The sequence below is a fragment of the Haliotis cracherodii genome, unplaced genomic scaffold, assembly GCF_022045235.1.
Source record: "Haliotis cracherodii isolate W230 unplaced genomic scaffold, xgHalCrac1.p SCAF_1, whole genome shotgun sequence".
Taxonomy (NCBI): domain Eukaryota; kingdom Metazoa; phylum Mollusca; class Gastropoda; order Lepetellida; family Haliotidae; genus Haliotis; species Haliotis cracherodii.
Window position 1 is genome coordinate 81,520,717 of NW_027266264.1, and position 19,156 is coordinate 81,539,872.

Here is a 19,156-nt window from a genome sequence, read left to right on the forward strand (position 1 = left end):
TTGTAAATAATCGAGTCTGCTCCAGACAATCCAGTGATTAACATCATGAGCTTGGATCTAAGATCAAATCAGCGAGCTTAAGCAGCCGATGTCGTTTGTCGCCCCTTACGACAATTATATGCAGTGGTTGCTGAAGACTTATTATAACCGGGGCATTCCTGGTTTCTTCAGTGTTTGACACACACACACACACACACACACACACACACACACACACACACACACACACACACACACACACACACACACACACACACACACACACACACACACTCACTCACTCACTCACACACCTACTCACACACACCTACACACATACACTTACACACACACATCTACACACACACCTACACAAACACACACACATCTGCACACATCTGCGCACACACACACACACACACACACAAACATGTCTCATCATGACATATGGGTCATAAATCAGCAATATAGGTCCTGATTTTTGTCACTTGCGGAGGACATGTGTTTAACATACTGTCGGATAAACCGTCTGTGTCAACCCGAATTAAATAAAAAGAACAACTTTCCTGTTAAATTATATACGATTTATTTAGGAAAAATATAATATCTGTTCAAATTAACATATTAGTGTATAAAGACATGATTTTTGTGAGGAGCATACATATTTTACAATGACGTAATATCAAGTAGGTCAAACATCTGTTAGATGGAGGGGAACATACAGGTTAGGGGCAAAATGTATTGCATTGTTCAGTGCAGCAGGGTGTATGTAAGGAGGCATTTACATATGCCTCCTTAATTAAATATGTATACCTGTCACACGTAATTCTCTGTAAACATCGCAGTGTGTCTTCCGTGTATCTACCGCGTATTTACTTGATCCACATATTCATACAGATGAGTCAGCAGCACACACCCCTTTGTCTGGGATCCAGCTAGACATAGATTACAAGACAGACCTAGGCTTTGTAAAACGAAAGATGCCAATTCCGAATCTACTTTCGCTTCCTTTTACATTATGCAGACCACAGACGTATATGTACAAGAATAATTATTAAAGAAAACTAACTGGTTTGGTCTGCATTACATGTAAAATGTTCTCTGTCTATTGGTAAGTCTATCTTTGAGAGTTCATGACGCCATCCCTTAGATACACTGTTTCTCGTCGCGATTTCGTGAAGCTAACTACAAAAGCAGAAATAATTGAAAAATGCTTGGTTAACATAAATGTGGTAACATACCATGTAGGCGGTATAACGTATTCGTTATAACCAATACACATATAGGCGGCATAACGTCTATGTCATAACCAATACACATGTAGGCGATGGAGTTGTCTATATACACGCACTGGCTACTTTAACACAGGATCACTTTCGGGGAAATGAACGTCTTTGATTTCAGCTGCAACGGTACTGCGCGTACAGGAGTTTGGCACGCACCTGTTCTTTCATGAAGTTCCCTCGCCAACTGAAATAATCAAATCGTTTTATTATTATAGAGTATTTTCTGGTGTCAAAAGTTCAGTTAGCAGACAATAGGACCTTGAAGTTAATGTTTATTCATGCGACATATGAAATATGCCTTATTTAGGACCTATTTTCATGACACAGGCAACCTTTGACTGAAACAATTGACACAATCCCCTCTGAAAAACATTGGCGCTTAAATAGTTAGGAAAACCCATTTGTATGTAGCGCCCATAACACTCCTGAGTCTCTGGCTGGTATTCGAAATGCGGCCTTCTCGACTGTGATCAGACGACTTGTCTATATGAATATATACCAATCTAAATTTGTTAAGGAAGAAAGAAATTAGAAGCCAAGATACAGCTACAAGCTGTTATGGTATCTTGATGATGAGTTGTTCGTTACATCAACAGTTTACCCATGAAAGTATACCATTCAATGTCATTAGTGGCAGTTTTATTTTTCATCGACAGATTACTGTCTTAATAGTCCTCTTTTGTCAAAGGTGTGGTGCTTAGCACATGTTGAGTAGTATATGTATTCAGTCGTTCACGTTACCGGAATGACCACGTACCAATTTATGTGTCAGGCGCTTCAATGATATCCACATCGGTCATGTTGCCGTTTACCAGGACACCGCATTCTAGAAAGTGGTCGTACGTTTCCCTGTCGACGACTAACAACCTTGTTTCCTGGGGAACTGCAACAACCTTTTCCACAAGCTCGTTCTGAGTGTCATTCTCCACATTGGCGCCGTTCACCTCGATAATCCGGTCGTTTCGACGCAGTCCTGCAGCCTCGGCAGGGGAGTCGGGGTCGACCTTCCCGATGAAGATGCCCCTGACTCCCTCCTCTGACTGGAGGTAGAAGCCGTATCCGTCGAACGTTTGCCATTTCTTGAGGTGACACAGGCGGGCCCTGTATCCACTACTGTTGTTTGCGGACTGGGATTCTGTGGAACAGCAAGACAAGATGGTTAAGCAGCTTGGCAAATATGTTGCTTTTTAACTCTCTTTTTTAGGAAAGCAGTGCGAATGGCGGGGGCTACCAGTTGAGCTGGACACACATACGCTTTATTCTTTGGCGTATTATGTTATACTTCAATCTAAATGTCACAACCATGTAATCTCTACTTCAAGCCTACCAAAATGAAAAGCTTTAAACGTACAAATGATCAAATGTACTGAAGCAATCATAAAATCCCATTCACGTATTTCAGACTATGATATAAGGAGTCACTGTTTCCAATATTTCGTTTTCATTGAATCCATATTGATATAAATGCCACGATGTACACCATTGTAGTGAGTGAGTTGGGTTTAACGCCGCTTTGATATGGGGGAAAGCCCGAAGTGATGCAGGCCGCACTTACCACCATTGTAAATTAGGACAGTAACACCACAAATATGTGAATAGCTAAGCGAATAGCTCGATCAGATGTGTCAAGAGAAATGCAGACTCGGTTCTTCGCAACAACAAATTGCTTCGGATGGACTAAATTTTTATACAAAAAACGTTTGATTATTCCATAAACCAAGGCTTCAAACATAACATAACATATTACAAGTGCTTCATTCAAATTTCTGCGAGTTTCCCCGGACCCTTTTTTGTCAGTAACGGGTCACAGACACAATCATCTACTGAAGTAACGCGTCATAGAAATAATCATCTACTGAAGTAACGCGTCACAGAAACAATCATCTATTGAAGAAACCCGTCACAGAAACAATCATCTACTAAAGTAACGCATCAGAGAAGCAATCATCTACTGAAGTAACGCGTCACAGAAACAATTATCGACTGAAGAAACGCGTCACAGAAACAATCATCTACTGAAGTAACGCGTCACAGACACAATCATCGACTGAAATAACGCGTCAGAGAAGCAATCATCTACTGAAGTAACGCGTCACAGAAACAATCATCTACTGAAGTAGCGCGTCACAAAAACAATCATCGACTGAAGTAACGCGTCACAGAAACAATCATCTACTGAAGTAACGCGTCACAGAAACAATCATCTACTGAAGTAACACGTCACAGAAACAATCATCTACTGAAGTAACGCGTCACAGAAATAATCATCTACTGAAGTAACGCGTCATTGTGATCGTCTACTTACGTATCATAGGGGCTGGAACAGGGGCTGGAACAGGAATTTCCCTGTCCGGGTTGGTTAAATAAACAACATCCGCCATGGAGCCAGAGATCTGGATGTTTTGTCTCCTGAAGTAGCGCTCCGATTCAGGATCCACCACCAAGAGCCTTGTCTCATTGACGTTGCCGTCCACTCCAATCTGGATGTACCTGATGGCGCCTGGCTGCTCCTCGCCCTCTACGTTGACACCGTTGATCTCGATGATTTTGTCGCCGTCCCGCAATCCGGCTACTTCTGCTGGCGACCCGGCATCAATGTTAGTGATGAAAGTGCCCGGGACGCCCCTCTCTCCATGCAGTATGAAGCCGTACCCAGTAAAATCCGGCCACTTCTTCACATGACATAATCTCACTTTCGCATTTCCAGTTGTCGCTGAAATATACGAAATAACAAGTATTGAAAGTACCATTCACGATCACCCTATATACTGATGGTAACAGTTTATGCATCGTCGTTGCTCCCCAGGTGACACCGTGAAGATCCGTGGTAGAATAGGTCTTCAGCAACCCATGCTTGCCGTAAAGGGAGACTATGCTTGTCGTAAGAGGCGACTAACGGGATCAGGTGGTCAGGCTCGCTGACTTGGTTGATGGATGTCACCGTATCCCAATTGCGTGGATCGATGTTTATGATGTCAATTATTTACAGACCTCCGTCATATAGCTGGAATATTGCTGAGTGCAGCGTTAAATAACAAACAAACAAAAAACGTAACTTTCCCGGTTTGGTACACACATTCCCCACTCACTGAACACGGCATACTTTGGTGCATCCTGGATGGGAACAATATGCAATGGACATTCTTCAAGAATGTATGTGATTGTTGTGCATCGGCGGTGCCAGAATGGTGTGAAATAGCATCGTATGGCGTTAAGTCCTATCTGTCGATGGTAACTGGCAGAGATTAACCTCAGAGTATACCAAATGAAAAGAGACATGGTAGCAAGCTGAACATTTCTTCATTACAGCCTTTAGAGTTTCACTGACCCACTTATAACGAATTTCTGTGGGTAAAAACTACTCCCTATTTTTTTCTTTTCAGTTTACGATGCAAAATACATGATAAGCATGTCTATTTACTTCTAAGTACCTGATGGTTCTTCAGAAACTGATAAAAATGTACCATCTGCTTCCAATTCAACAATCACGACAGAACTTGTCGAGAGGTTACCATGGATCAATTTTGTAGTAAATATTTCGTTTTATGTATTCAATTAAGAAGTCTCATTAAACACGTTCTCGGTTATACACGAACTACCAAGTGGCGGTGGTAATACCCGGATTTCCTTAATGAACGTTGATCAAGATCAGTAAGATGAGAGAGTAACGAAATAACGACTGCGGTAGGTTGTTTGCGATCATGGCTATCTAATAACGAAATATGACGGGAGGACGCTCTCATGCTAGGAGCGTGGATAGAGATATTCACCCTGGGCAGTTATGCAGGACATAACAATAAATCCTTACGACATGTAATTCTGGTTTAATCATGAACTTAATTATAATGTCCAATTAACAATGCATAATCAGGCACAGTTGTTCTGCAGGGATATCTTAACTGTCAAAGCAGCCTAGGTCTAGTGCAGAAATAGTTCACCCAGAAAAGAAAGACTTAGTCTCATTCAGAAATATATAACGCAGATAAGAAAGTCTGGGCTAATGCAGAAATATATTGCGCAGAAAAGAAAACCTGAGTTTGATTCAGAGATGTGCTACCCATAACCAGTCAAGCAAGTGTAGAGGGAGAGAGATATACTCGCTATGTCAAATATACATGGGTACATAAGGCAAGGAATGTCTAGAGTTTCATGAATTAGATTTCATTTCGTTTACCTAGTTTTATGTGTAGAGGCAAGGCCAGATATCGCATATTTACAGGCAACAAAGCAAGTCTACATGACAATGCGGCCCAAGGCTATACAGTCACCGCTGCAATATAAGCTTCACACAAACAGGTTTTACCTGCGACGGCTTCTAGTCACTTACAATACCCCTGTCCCCACGGTCTCCTGGGCTGAACAGAATTTCTATATATGTAGGTCACAATTTATTCACAGCGGTATCTTCCTTCATGGGTTGATGTATACGGGGATTCGCATATACATACGAACATAGAGAAAGGGATCTCGGTGTTAAAATCGTCGACTTGTAATGCAGGTTTGAGGTGCAGTCAGCCAAAGTGTAAATGTAGGTGGGTGTGCCTGCGAGTGCAGGTTGCTATGTAATGCACTATGATGACTATAGTGTTTGAGTTCCATTGTACGCGCCACCGGCCGTTGTTATTCGCCAATGTTTGATCTTCAGTCTTCAGGTTGTGTGTACCCTTGTATTTCGTGTGTTCTCGGGCTTTAGAGGAAAATGGGATCATAGTTTAAGGTATTCAGCTGTGTGTCGAGTGGGATATTCAGAAGTGGGTTGGGGTGGGCTGTTTGGCGTGTGTTAGTGTGGCCATATTTTGATGTGTATTGATGTGGGGTATTTTGACTGAAGTAGAATATTTTGGCGTATGTTGGTGTGGGGTTATTTGCGGGGGGTGGGGGGTGGGGGCGTGTGATAGTGTGTGGGTATTTGGGCGTGTGTTCGTGGACGGTATTTCGGCGTATGTTATTTAGGGTATTTTGGGCGTGTGTTAGTGTAGGGGTATTTTGTCGTGTGTTAGTGTGGGGGTATTTGGGGTGTGTTAGTGTGGGGTGTATTTCGGCGTCTGTTAATGTGGGGTGTATTTCGGCGTGTGTATTCAGGCTCATGGTTTTACGTGAAATTATATCTGGTGTTGTAGCTGTAGCTGAAATAATACCAAATCTGTATAGAATATCAAACTCTTCCCTTATGTGTATGCTGGTGTGGGACAAGTATGGGAGCTCCAGATGGAGATCTTCAGGTATGTAAAGTGTGAGATCTTCAGGTGTGTAAAGTGTGGGATCTTCAGGTATGTAAAGTGTGAGATCTTCAGGTATGTAAAGTGTGAGATCTTCAGGTATGTAAAGTGTGGGATATTCAGGTGTGCTAGTGTGGGATCTTCAGGCGCATTGATATGTAATATTCAGGTGTGTAAAGTGCGGAGTCTTCAGGTGTGTAAAGTGTGGGTCATCAGGTGTGTAAAGTGTGGGATATTCAGGTGTGCAAGTGAGGGATCTTCAGGTGCGTTAATATGTAATCTTCAGGTGTGTAAGTGTGGGATCTTCAAATGTGTAAGTGTGGGATCTTCAGGTACGTTAATATGTAATCTTCAGGTGTGTAAGTGTGGGATCTTCAAATGTGTAAGTGTGGGATCTTCAGGTGCGTTAATATGTAATCTTCAGGTGTGTAAGTGTGGGATCTTCAAATGTGTAAGTGTGGGAGCTTCAGGTGCGTTAATATGTAATCATCAGGGCTGTAAGTGTGGGATCTTCAGGTGCGTTAATATGTAATCTTCAGGTGTGTAAGTGTGGGTCTTCAGGTGCGTTAATATGTAATCTTCAGGTGTGCAAGTGTGGGATCTTCAAATGTGTAAGTGTGGGATCTTCAGGTGTGCAAGTGTGGGATCTTCAAATGTGTAAGTGTGGGATCTTCAGGTGCGTTAATATGTAATCTTCAGGTGTGTAAGTGCGGGATCTTCAGGTGCGTTAATATGTAATCTTCAGGTGTGTAAGTGTGGGTCTTCAGGTGCGTTAATATGTAATCTTCAGGTGTGCAAGTGTGGGATCTTCAAATGTGTAAGTGTGGGATCTTCAGGTGCGTTAATATGTAATCTTCAGGTGTGTAAGTGCGGGATCTTCAGGTGCGTTAATATGTAATCTTCAGGTGTGTAAGTGTGGGTCTTCAGGTGCGTTAATATGTAATCTTCAGGTGTGTAAGTGTGGGTCTTCAGGTGCGTTAATATGTAATCTTCAGGTGTGTAAGTGTGGGTCTTCAGGTGCGTTAATATGTAATCTTCAGGTGTGTAAGTGTGGAACCTTCAGGTATGTTACTGAGGAATCTTCAAGCGTGCTAGTGTATGATCTTCAGCGGTGTTAAACTTCGGCATATGTGTATCTTAGTATCGTGGAAGTTTACCCGAGACTCTTCAGGAATGTGTAATAATTTGTACAAATCCTCCATGTGTCAATGTGGTAGTTTGTCATCGGTTAGTCATGGGTCTAGTGACGCTGTCAAGAGCAACCTAAATATACAACTTGGAAGATTTGTGCCTCGGGCAGTGAATGTATTTTGGCTTCATCCGCTGTCCATCAATGTAATATATGTTCCACATTCTTTCATGTATATGATTTACAATACATGTCTTAAAATAACCAGCCAATCAAATAATTTGAGTAAGCGACCAGGACGCACTCTATGTTAGGTAGAAGCACGGGTGTTAATAGTAAAGGACAAACTACGACTCAGGTCAAGAATTTCTGTTGCCTCTAGTTATCGTCTAGTTACATTGTTCATATATTATAACCAGCAAAGACCTGCAATAAATATACAAAACCCCGCAACCATAGTTAGCACATGTTTCTAATTGAGAGACGTTTCTTGTTGTAGTTTATTTTCTGTGTATATATACTGTGAACAGTCCGCCTATGCAAGCCACCAACAGAGCGTTTCATGTCAAGTTTGCTGCATTCAGTCCCTCGGCAAAGCTATTACGTGAGTGAGTGAGTATGTTATTACGCCGCTTTTAACAATATTCCAGCAATATCACGGCGGGGGACACCAGAAATGGGCTTCACACATTGTACCCATGTCGGGAATCGAACCCGGGTCTTCAGCGAGACGAGCGAACGCTTTAACCACTGGGCTACCAGACCGCCCCCGAGTGAACACGAAGGCAATGCAGTGAGCAAACATGGAAGCGCTTCAGATAGTTAAAAGAGAAAGGGCAGACAAGGAGATATACACTCGCAACACAACAATGTGAACGTCTGACACGTAGACAATTCCACTTCAGACATCTGTGATGAGATGGGGCTTCAATGATGATACAACCCAGGAAACGTGTGGTTAGATGTGGCTTTGGAGATGATACAACCCAGGACATGTATGTTGGGCTTCAGTGATACAACCCGGGAACTCGTTCCACAAAGCGATCTTAGTGCTAAAGTTGATCGTAACTCCCACGGAGGGGGGCACCAGAAATGGGCCTCACACATTGTACCCATGTGGGGAATCGATCCCGAGTCTTCAGCGAGACGAGCGAACGCTTTAACCACTAGGCTACCACACCGCCCCCACCTAAGATAACTTTCGGTAGGAATATGGAGTATTTCATGGAAAATTTGACGCATCGGTGACCTTCTTTTGGCTTGTGTCATTTGTTCCCGTGTGTTTTTCGGGTCAACAACAGACTTACCTTTCACATGCGTTTGATCACCTGACAACACCACTATTTGATAGTGATTCATAAATATATGTTTATGATATAGTCGGAATAGTTCAATTCTGCTTTTAGCAGAGACTTCTGATGAATATAGAAAGGGGTTTTATTCAGTGACTACATCCACGTACCTGGCACCAGCGCCCTTGGGGGTGTCTCGATCCGCTCTATGTCCACCATCGAGCCATGCACTGACATGCTATGGCCTCGGAAGAAGCGGAGTGCGTCGGGGTCGACCACCAATATGGTAGCCTGGCCAGGAGTCGGACCATTGGCGATCCTGCCCACTACCTGCTGCTGAAACTCGCTCTCAACATTGACGCCATTCACCTCCACCACGCGATCTCCCTGTCGCAAACCCGCCGCCTCTGCAGGGGAACCACTCTCCACCTTGCCGATGTTCTGCCCGGGTTCGTCCTTGTCGCCATGCAGGACGAAGCCGAAACCCTGGTAGTCAGGCCACTTCTTGATGGTGCACAGTCGGGCCTTGAAGGGACTCGACTCTGAATGGTTGACTGGAAAACAACAAATAAATGCAATGGAGATACTGCCGACACGGCATAATGTACAGGTGGACTGGAAAACGATACACAAAAAAAATATTGCTACTGCAGACATAGCTTATGGTACTATCACATAAATGATTTCCAAATTTATGGCGTACCATGCAAAATTCAACTCGGTCTTTCGCAGGATACCATCTGTAATCCAGTGACAATCAACGTTACTGTTTATGTCACTCCTTATTTTCTTTTGTCCAGCCAGGCTGTATACCATTCAGTAAGTTGGATTTAATGCTTGGAACAGTCTTCCAGTTATATCGCAGAGTGCGGCTTAATATGGGAGTAAAGCCCGAAGTGACGCGTGTCGTAGACATTAACCACTTTTCTGACACCAACGAGCATGGGTATGGTGCTGACACGCCAAGCTCGAGGTCCATAATTTTAATTTTAGTTCGTAATAACCGTAGTTACTTATAAGCATATATACAGCATTGCTACCACAAATTGTCGGGACAATAAAGTAAGTTCGTTATATCCGTCAGTTAGTTATAAGCGTGTTCGTTATAAACGTAGTTTACTGTGTATGATAGTGGTGTCGTCGGTGAAAAGTCAAGAAAAACTATTTTTGCAGGTATTTATAGACAGTATTGCCAACGTTGTTAAGCCTTATAGACTAGTTTTCAAATACTTCACGCTCCACGTCATCAACAAAACAGCAAACGCCATGGACGTCTCACATATGAGAAGCAGGTCGAGTATGGCTGCCACAATGATAGACATGTCATTAACTTTTTTTTAAATTGTACACAGTATTAAACATGTTGCCACAAAAGCGGGTCTTCACATTGTAATGTGAGAACTCCTAATCAACCATGTACCCGAGGTAGCCATGCTCACCTTCCACAATAACGTCTGCTGCTGTGCAGTCCATGGCTGTAGTTTCAATGAGAGACTGTCTTGTTATCAACCATATGCACAGTGACAGCTACCTCGGAGCTATGAGGCAGTATTGGACAGTCTGTGTAGCAGTTATAGTTGTGGGTGGGGCGTAGAGTGAAATGTGCTAAGTGTGTGAGGTCTTGTCAAGTATCTACCCAATCCCCGTTTCATCTAAAGACGAGCTACTTCAGACACACTCTGCAAATACACTCCCACGTCAACACAGCCCAGGGATTAGGAGTTTTATAAGTCTTTTTTCGACCTGAATTTTCTGATTTAATCATATCAAGGGTGTCAGCGTTTCTAAATTATGTACATTCAAAATAGGCAGTAGGTATACGTATGGTTCGTCAGTTAATGAGGGATCACCTTCGTTCGTCTTGACAAGTCACACAATGGCCTAGTGTTTGACATGCTACAAGTGTCCGGTCACATCGCGTCACATTAGGCAAAGGGTTTTGTACTGAATGTAACGTGCCTCTCATTAAAGGGAAGGCCACTCCCTGTTGTCATGAAATGTCATTTGCCTATTCAGCAGTGTAAGAAAAGTTGGAGTTTCTTCATTTGATACTAATGAAGAGCAATCACAAGGATTATTTCGTTGGTCATGAAAATGAGATCATGACATTATCCCGAGACAATCTTCCACCAGGATAATGTTTTAGAAGCATGACATGGGTCAAGTTATTTCCCAATATGAAGATATTCTGGAACGACACTAGCACTCTTGAAACCTGTACACATTTATAACGTAGAACAGGGCGGCCAGCCAACAGTTGCAGCTTGATGGAATCCATATTGTAATGAAACCTGTCATTATAGCAATTTGGAGTACCGGTATGTCAACAATCGCAAAGAAATGAAACATGCCGACACGCTAAGAATATGCGAGGCGTCAGTAAAGAAAAGTGTTAACGTGGCGTATATATTATATTGCAATAAAAAAAAAACATACAATCACTTCAAGGACTGAACAGGGAAGCACTGCAGAGAAGGTTCTGTAGGGTGTAAACACGAACGCACTGCAGGGAGTGAACGTGAAGCCATTGCAGAAAATGAACATACAAGCACTGCAGAGAGTGAACACGAAGGCAAGCAGAGAGTAAACACGAAGGCACGCAGAGAGTAAACACGAAGGCATTGCAGGGAGTAAACACGAAGGTAATGCCAAGAGAGAACATGAAGGCACTGCAGGGAGTTAACACGAAGGCACTGCAGGGAGTAAACACAAAGGCACTGCGGAGAGTAAACACTAAGGCACTGCAGGGAGTAAACATAAGGCATTTCAGGGAGTAAACACGAAGGCACTGCAGGGAGTAAACACGAAGGCACTGCAGGGAGTTAACACGAAGGCACTGCAGGGAGTAAACATAATGCACTGCAGGGAGTTAACACGAAGGCACTGCAGGGAGTAAACATAATGCACTGCAGGGAGTTAACACGAAGGCACTGCAGGGAGTAAACACGAAGGCACTGCAGGGAGTTAACACGAAGGCAATGCAGGGAGTAAACATAATGCACTGCAGGGAGTAAACACGAAGGCACTGCAGGGAGTAAACATAATGCACTGCAGGGAGTAAACACGAAGGCATTGCAAAAAGAGAACATACAAGCAATGAAGAGAGTGAACACGAAGACACTGCAGATACTGAACATACAAGCACTGTAGGGAGTGGACGGCGAGAGGATACACAAGTACTACAGAGAGAAAACATCGAAACACCGCAGGGAGTGTATGCGAAGGCACTGCAGAGACAAAACATGAAGGCACTGCAGGGAGTGAACATGAAGGCACTGCAGGGAGTGAACAGGAAGGCACTGCAGGGAGTGAACACGGGGACACTGCAGGGAGTGAACACGGGGGCACTGCAGAGAGTGAACACGGGGGCACTGCAGAGAGTGAACATGAAGGCACTGCAGAGAGTGAACATGAAGGCACTGCAGGGAGTGAACAGGAAGGCACTGCAGGGAGTGAACACGGGGACACTGCAGGGAGTGAACACGGGGGCACTGCAGAGAGTGAACATGAAGGCACTGCAGAGAGTGAACATGAAGGCACTGCAGGGAGTGAACAGGAAGGCACTGCAGGGAGTGAACACGGGGACACTGCAGGGAGTGAACACGGGGGCACAGCAGGGAGTGAACACGGGGGCACTGCAGAGAGTGAACATGAAGGCACTGCAGGGAGTGAACATAAAGGCACTGCAGAGAGTGAACACGGAGGCACTGCAGGGAGTGAACATTGAATCACTGCAGAAAGTGAACATACAAACACTGAACATGAGGGCACTGCAGGGAGTAAACACGAAGGCACTGCAGGGAGTAAACTCGAAGGCACTACAGTGAGTGAACACGAAGGCACTGCAGAGAGTGAACACGAGTGAGTGAGTGAGTTTGTTTTACGCCGCTTTAGCAATATCCAAGCAATATCACGGCGGGGGACACCAGAAATGAGCTCCACACATTGTACCCATGTCGGGAATCGAACCCGGGTCTTCGGCGTGACGAGCGAACGCTTTAACCACTGGGCTACCAGACCGCCCCCGAGTGAACACGAAGGCACTGCAGTGAGTAAACATGGAAGCGCTTCAGTTAGTTAAAAGAGAAAGGGCAGACAAGGAGATATACACTCGCAACACAACAATGTGAACGTCTGACACGTAGACAATTCCACTCCAGACATCTGTGATGAGATGGGGCTTCAATGATGATACAACCCAGGAAACGTGTGGTTAGATGTGGCTTTGGAGATGATACAACCCAGGACATGTATGTTGGGCTTCAGTGATGAAACAACCCGGGAACTCGTTCCACAAAGCCATCTTAGTGCTAAAGTTGATCGTAACTCCCATACTTTATCATAGGCTTACGATCAACGTAGCACTAAGATCGCTTTATGGAACGGGACCCAGGACATGTTTGGTTAGATGGAGCTTTAGTGATGATACATAACCCACTCGAAACACATCCGCCATCCTAAGTTTTATTTTTATGTCCACGGAGATAGATCTGTATGGTTGTAATTGCCATTCTGACCTGAATAGATCAAAATCAAAACCGACACGCAATTAGTCTTCTTTTCTATAGGCGGTAAATAGAACGTAATTGATCTGCCTGTCAAATAAATGATAATGAGAGTGCATTCTCGTTAGTCAGTATGACCTGCCATAAGCCGTCTGTTGACAGTCTTTAGTTAGCGTTTTGGCATGAACCTACATTTGACATGAATCAGTTGGTGTTTGTTGGCCTGGTATCTGGGTACATTCCACATAATTTTACAGGGATTAGATAGGTCTCAATTCACATTTTATTTGAGAAAAGAAGCCACTGATATCTCACCAACACGTCCCAGGTTTATCTTTCATTATTTCAACAACTACGTATTTGAACTTATGATCAAGAACATCTCGAGTTCGTTCCTTAACTGTGATCAAAACTCCGATTACATCAAAATATCAGCCTTAAGTTAAAACCAATGACTGACTTTTGTCTGAAAATAGTATAAAAAAGCAAATAGATTTTCAGGATAAGCAGAATGTATGGTGAAAGGAAACAATGGGTTTACACAGGCTTAACTACACCGTGGTTGTAATCTCACGACTGCAGGTGATCAATTGATTACCTGTACGCCCGCTCAGGTAAGCTGGCAGAACAAGTAGGGCAAGATGTGTAGCTACTGAAGTGTGACCATTACTGGTCGGATCAACTGACACCCGGTAATACAGCCGCTATTGTTGTAGACTGACCCGTTATGTAATATAGGGCCTGCCTGTGTTGACCTGTTGTGAGCTCCCAACTTGATGTCACCTATAGCTTTGGTAATGGCGCTGCTTAATCTCGAGGGTAAACAGTGAACACGAGTTGCACCTAATCAAAGCCTGTTTAGAATATGCATCACACCATCACAGACTAGGAATGCAAGGACACGGGGCAATGTTTTATGTATAAACCCCTGCACATGTTGTGAATGTGTGTGGCCTATATTTTTCAGAAGGTTGTATGTACGTGTACCGACCTCGTTGTAAGTTCATAACAACATACCCATACCTGGTAATGATAATGGCGGAATATGCACACCAAAAGATTTGCTCATTTAACGCTCCCGCATCCATACATTAATAATCGATAGCAACCTACCTCCGTTCGACTGATACCCCGTAATAGGGGGAGGTATGTCCCCATCGTCCCCGAGGAACGTATCGGCATCCACAACTTCAGCCTCTATCTCACTTGAACCATTGGTTAATTGTGGTTGGCCTGGGTGTTCATCTGGGGGAACCTGGATGTAGATTGTTTCGGGTAGCCCTCCTCTTATCGCTTCGTTGTTGTCACGGTACAGCTGGTCTGTCATGGGGTCTGCCACAAGCAGCTCCACCCGGCCCTTGACCTGCGCCACCATGGCCTGGACATCTGGTAGAGGTAGTCCGTCTACACTTACTCCATTGATTTCATGCACTCTGTCCCCGCTTCTCAGACCGGCCTGCTTGGCCAGTGAGTTGTCCACCACGATACCAGTGTAGCGGTACGGCTCCGATCTTGTAGCAGTTATATTGAATCCAAAGCAGACCACACCCGGTTGTTTCACTAACACAACATGTCTTGGCTTCAACGTCGGCATGGAACTCATCTTGGCGTTGGTAGTTTGATCTTCGCGAATGTAGGTAACTCTCTGTCAACAGTACACGACCCGGTACCCGTGAACCTCCTACTACTACCACTGGTCTTACGGGTGTTGCAGGGTACGGCAAGTAAACGCCCTCCTAAATAGCGGTGTTCGTAGAGCCCTGTCACAGCTGGGTCACGTGACTCCACTCGATATTACAGTTATAACTGAGGGAGTCGAAAAGCGTGTCTATTTTTGAACATTCAGCCAAGCGGTGCGAGCTGGCTGTTCACAATGCCGCGGGTAGGGCGAATATACAGCGAACAAAACCAGTCATGGAGAAACAGTCACCCCGACAGACAGTAGGCTGCATACACTCATGGCATAAACACACAACGTAGCGTTATTCTTGTCACGTCTCCGTGTCAGGGCGTCATAGACTAGAGCATTAATAATTTGTGTATACGCAATTCTCAGAGAACTTTTAACGTTTACCAAACGTAGATATTTTTTCGGGACATGTTTAAAACATAAACACCATATTATACCACAAACATGGTAGTCATGTGGTTATCAGGTGACAGGGCGTGATCTTAACCCTTTACATGTTAAAATGTGTATATCTCAAAAGAAGGCCAACCCCAACCAATGCGAGCCAATCTCGTGTCATATTCTATCGGTTGTGGAGTGAGACCGAAAGTTAAAGTTCGGGTACATGAAGAAAGTAGGTTTAAGTTTAGACTGATGGAGATTCGGGTGGCTGGGGAGAGTGTGTTTATGCAGCGAAAAACATGTCGAAAAATGGATTTTATAATTTGAATTGTGTACAAGCTCATATGAGAAGATTCCGACAAAATAAGTCAAATAAAAGTCAACGAATTTATTGTCACATGCGAAATACATACAAACATATATGCAAGGTATCAAAATCCAACTGTTAGCATATAAAATGAACAAAACTTAAATCGTGTAACTTCTTTCAGTGGCATTTAAAAGTTGGTGTGATGAAGTAAGACGAGTTCTATGGATGAACAACTTCATTATTACAATTAGTGCGACGTTTCGGTGTAGATAAACCTTTCAATTCTTATCAAGACTTGCTTGATAAAGGTGTTAGGATCTACACCGAAACGTCGCACTAATTGAAATAAAGAAGTTGTTCATCCATAGAACTTGCCTTACTTTAAATCATGTAGTTAGGACTCATCTATGTTTGAAAAGAATTGAAAGGTTTATCAAGTCCGGGTGACCGGAGTAATGCGATTGATAAAAACTGTTGGTTTCAGTATTTTAAGAATGTATTTCATAATTTTGATGAAATTAGAGAGAATAGCGATACTACCGACCATGTAGAATCTTCTTTAGATTTTATTATAACATGCATTCCGGAGTCGCCCACCCCGGGTCAAGAGAATCAGGCAGCAATTAAACATATAAAAAAATGGAAAGTTCCCTGGACATGACGATATTATCATAGAAATGTTAAAATGTTCTGAACCTGTCATATTTGCATTGTTAATAATTTTATAAAACAAGTTATTTCATTCTGGTGTATTTCTTGAGACCTGGAAAAGGCAACCACAATTCCCTTACATAAGTAGGGCAACAAACAAAATCCTGATAATTACAGAGGAATATCTCTTTTATGTGTAGTAAATAAAATGTATACCTTCATTTTAGATACCAGACTTACAACTTGGCAAATGTTGGAGGTAAAGTAACAGAAGCTCCAGCTGGTTTTCTACAGGGATATTCTGCAACGGGTCACAAACATGTTTATCAAAGAAAAAAAGAAACTCTATGTTGCGTTTCTTGACTTTAGAAAGGTATTCGACTCTGTTAATCGTATTAAGCTTGGAATTATTTATACGCATCTGATTTAAGCAGGAAAATGTTAAGAACCTTTAAAACCATCTATGCCTCGGTGAGTATTTTGACTGTCCTGTTGGTCTAAAACAAGGCTGTATAGCAAGCCCTCTTTTATTCTCCTTCTTTATCAACGAATTATCTATGGACGTTATATACAATGACAAATATGGGGTACAATTATTCCCTGATGTACTTGAAACCTTGTTGTTGATATTTACAGCTGATGTTATACTTGAATCTGATGTAGCATCTGGGATACAGAAACAACTTAATATATTAGAATGTTATGCGGATATATGGGGTCTGACAGTAAATCCAGAAAAGACCAATATTGTGGTATTTAGAAGAGGTGGATTTTATGGAGAAATGAAAAATGGTTTTATGAAGGTGAAGGTGAATGGCAGGGGAGACTATTTACAGATTCGGGTGGATGGATAGAGTATGTTCAGGTTCAGATAGATAGATAGATAGATAGATAGATAGATAGATAGATAGATAGATAGATAGATAGATAGATAGATAGATAGATAGATAGATAGATAGATAGATAGATGGCCTGGAATTCTGAATAAACCGAATCTGAATCTAAATAGAATTTGGGAAAGAGATATTATAGATATTATTAACTGTTTGTCCACGGAACAATCCACCAGCGATAATAGGAATTATATTCCCTGATCGATAACGTCCCATACACAGCAATGTTTCATTACACTGATCGATGACAACCCATCAGCGTACATTCTGCAGTATTCCCTCATCTATAGTGACCGAGACAATATACCATGTTCAATGATCCCAAAGGAATGTTTCAGAGGATAATCCAGACCGGTATTCTCTTGCGTTGACTTTTTGCATTATGACTCCTCATGGATAACGGCTCAGCAAATATTCTATGTTCTATATTCCCTCATGGCTAACGGCTCAGCCAATACACTATGTTCTATATTCCCTCATGGATAACAGTTCAGCAAATATATTATGATCTGTATTCCATCGGCGGTCGGGTAGCCTAGTGGTTAAAGTCTTCGCTCGTCACGCCGAAGACCCGGGTTCGATTCCCGACATGGGTACAATGTGTGAAGCCCATTTCTGGTGTCCCCCGTCGTGATATTACTGGAATATTGCTAAAAGCGGCGTAAAACCATACTCACTCACTCTCTATATTCCATCATCGATAACGGCTCAGCCATTATATTATGTTCTATAATCCCTCATCAATAACTGCTCAGCCAAACAATATGTTCTATACTCCTTCATCGATAAAGGTTCAGCCAATATCCCATGTTCTATTATTCCCTCGTCGATAACGGCTTAATTAATACACTATGTTCTAGATTCCTTCATCAATAACGGCTCAGCCAATGCACTATGTTCTATATTCCCTCATCGATAACGGCTCAGCCAATGCACTATGTTCTATACTCCTTTATCGATAAAGGTTCAGCCAATATCCCATGTTCTATTATTCCCTCATCGATAACGGCTCAGTTAATATACTATGTTCTATATTCCCTCATCGATAAAGGTTTAGTTAATACAGTATGTTCTATATTCCCTCATCGATAACGGCTCAATTAATACACAATGTTCTATATTCCCTCATCAATGACGGCTCAGCCAACATACTATGTTCTATATTCCCTCATCGATAACGGCCCAGCCAATGCACTATGTTCTATACTCCTTTATCGATAAAGGTTCAGCCAATATACCATGTTCTATATTCCCTCATCGATAACGGCTCAATTAATACACTACGTTCTATATTCCCTCATCGACAACGGCTCAGTTAATATGCTATGTTCTATATTCCCTCATCGATAAAGGTTTAGTTAATACAGTATGTTCTATATTCCCTCATCGATAACGGCTCAATTAATATACTATGTTCTATATTAACTCATCGATAACGGCTCAGTTAATATCTTATGTTCTGTGTTCCCTCATCGATAACGGCTCAGTTAATATTCTATGTTCTATGATCCCTCATCGATAACGGCTCAGTCATTGCACTATGTTCTATACTCCTTTATCGATAAAGGTTCAGCCAATATACCATGTTCTATATTCCCTCATCGATAACGGCTCAATTAATACACTATGTTCTATATTCCCTCATCGACAACGGCTCAATTAATATACTATGTTCTATATTCACTCATCGATAACGGCTCAGTTAATTTCTTATGTTCTGTGTTCCCTCATCGATAACGGCTCAGTTAATATTCTATGTTCTATGTTCCCTCATCGATAACGGCTCAGTCATTATACTATGTTACATATCCCCTCATCTAT

The 19,156-nt window shown here is 42.6% G+C and overlaps 1 protein-coding gene across 1 annotated transcript; it reads right to left on the bottom strand.

Annotated features, from left to right (window-relative positions):
* Positions 1 to 556: 556 nt before the first annotated feature.
* LOC139445120 (putative PDZ domain-containing protein PDZK1P1) lies at positions 557 to 15,212 on the bottom strand. The gene is made up of 5 exons (XM_071226254.1): positions 14,524 to 15,212; positions 9,076 to 9,459; positions 3,571 to 3,978; positions 2,023 to 2,400; positions 557 to 1,449 (listed from the first exon to the last, which is right to left on the bottom strand). The coding sequence occupies exons 1-4, from the start codon at positions 15,011 to 15,013 to the stop codon at positions 2,027 to 2,029; spliced, it is 1,656 nt and encodes a 551-aa protein (XP_071082355.1). The 5' UTR covers positions 15,014 to 15,212; the 3' UTR covers positions 557 to 1,449; positions 2,023 to 2,026.
* Positions 15,213 to 19,156: the final 3,944 nt, after the last annotated feature.